The following is a 738-nucleotide window of genomic DNA, read 5'->3' as shown; positions in this document are numbered from 1 at the left end:
TCACAACCTTAAAAGAATGACCGCCAGAATAAAAATGGCGGTAGCAAGAACAGATAGTATGATTACGGCCAGCATTATTTCATTTCTCAGCGGCACGTTTGCAGCCGACGTGTTTTTCCATTTTTCAACTCGCTCCTCGTTGGATGCGTTCACATCTGATAATGATATTCTGCCGTGATTTGTTATAATGTTATTTATAACGAGGTCATTTTCGTTTTCAAGTGGATCATTCACATCGTCAAAATCACCAATCTGGAAGATGTTCTTATTATTATCTGAAGATAGTTCATAACTGTTGCTCAATTTTTGTTTGATCCCGACATAAAAGTTTTCATGTTCTTTTTTAGTTTTTCGTTTGGTTGAAATCTGTTTGGCGGCATCATCGATTTTTGGAGCGTGCCGTTCACCGTTTCTGCCCCTTTGAAGCGCCATCGTTGAAAAATTCTCGTCATTTTCTCTGAAAACTTTTTAAAAATTTCTGGTCATGAACAGTAAAATAAACATTTATGAAACAACGTTACCTTACACAATTTATAAATTATAAATTTTTAAATAAAATGGCAAACAAATAATTAATACAAAATAAGCAAGTGATTAATAAGCTTTAATATTTACCAGTTTTTCCATTTTCATAGATTTTACAAGTTTCATCTGAAGCGTCTAATTGAAAATATTCCCTGTCAAAAATTTCTTTTGATGCAGAGCATAATTTTTCTTTGTGAACTTAAATATAACAAA

The 738-nt window shown here is 32.5% G+C and overlaps 1 protein-coding gene across 1 annotated transcript; it reads right to left on the bottom strand.

Moving 5' to 3' along the window:
* On the bottom strand, positions 1-432 carry HELRODRAFT_159083 (hypothetical protein; the record flags this gene model as incomplete). Its single annotated transcript, XM_009010999.1, has 1 exon — positions 1-432. One exon carries the CDS (start codon positions 430-432, stop codon positions 1-3), a length of 432 nt encoding a protein of 143 aa, XP_009009247.1.
* Between the last annotated feature and the right edge of the window lie 306 nt (positions 433-738).

The sequence above is a fragment of the Helobdella robusta genome (genome assembly GCF_000326865.2).
Source record: "Helobdella robusta unplaced genomic scaffold HELROscaffold_1, whole genome shotgun sequence".
Classification (NCBI taxonomy): Eukaryota; Metazoa; Annelida; class Clitellata; order Rhynchobdellida; family Glossiphoniidae; genus Helobdella; species Helobdella robusta.
Note: the sequence above shows the minus strand (reverse complement) of the source record. Positions and strands in the feature narration are given on the sequence as shown.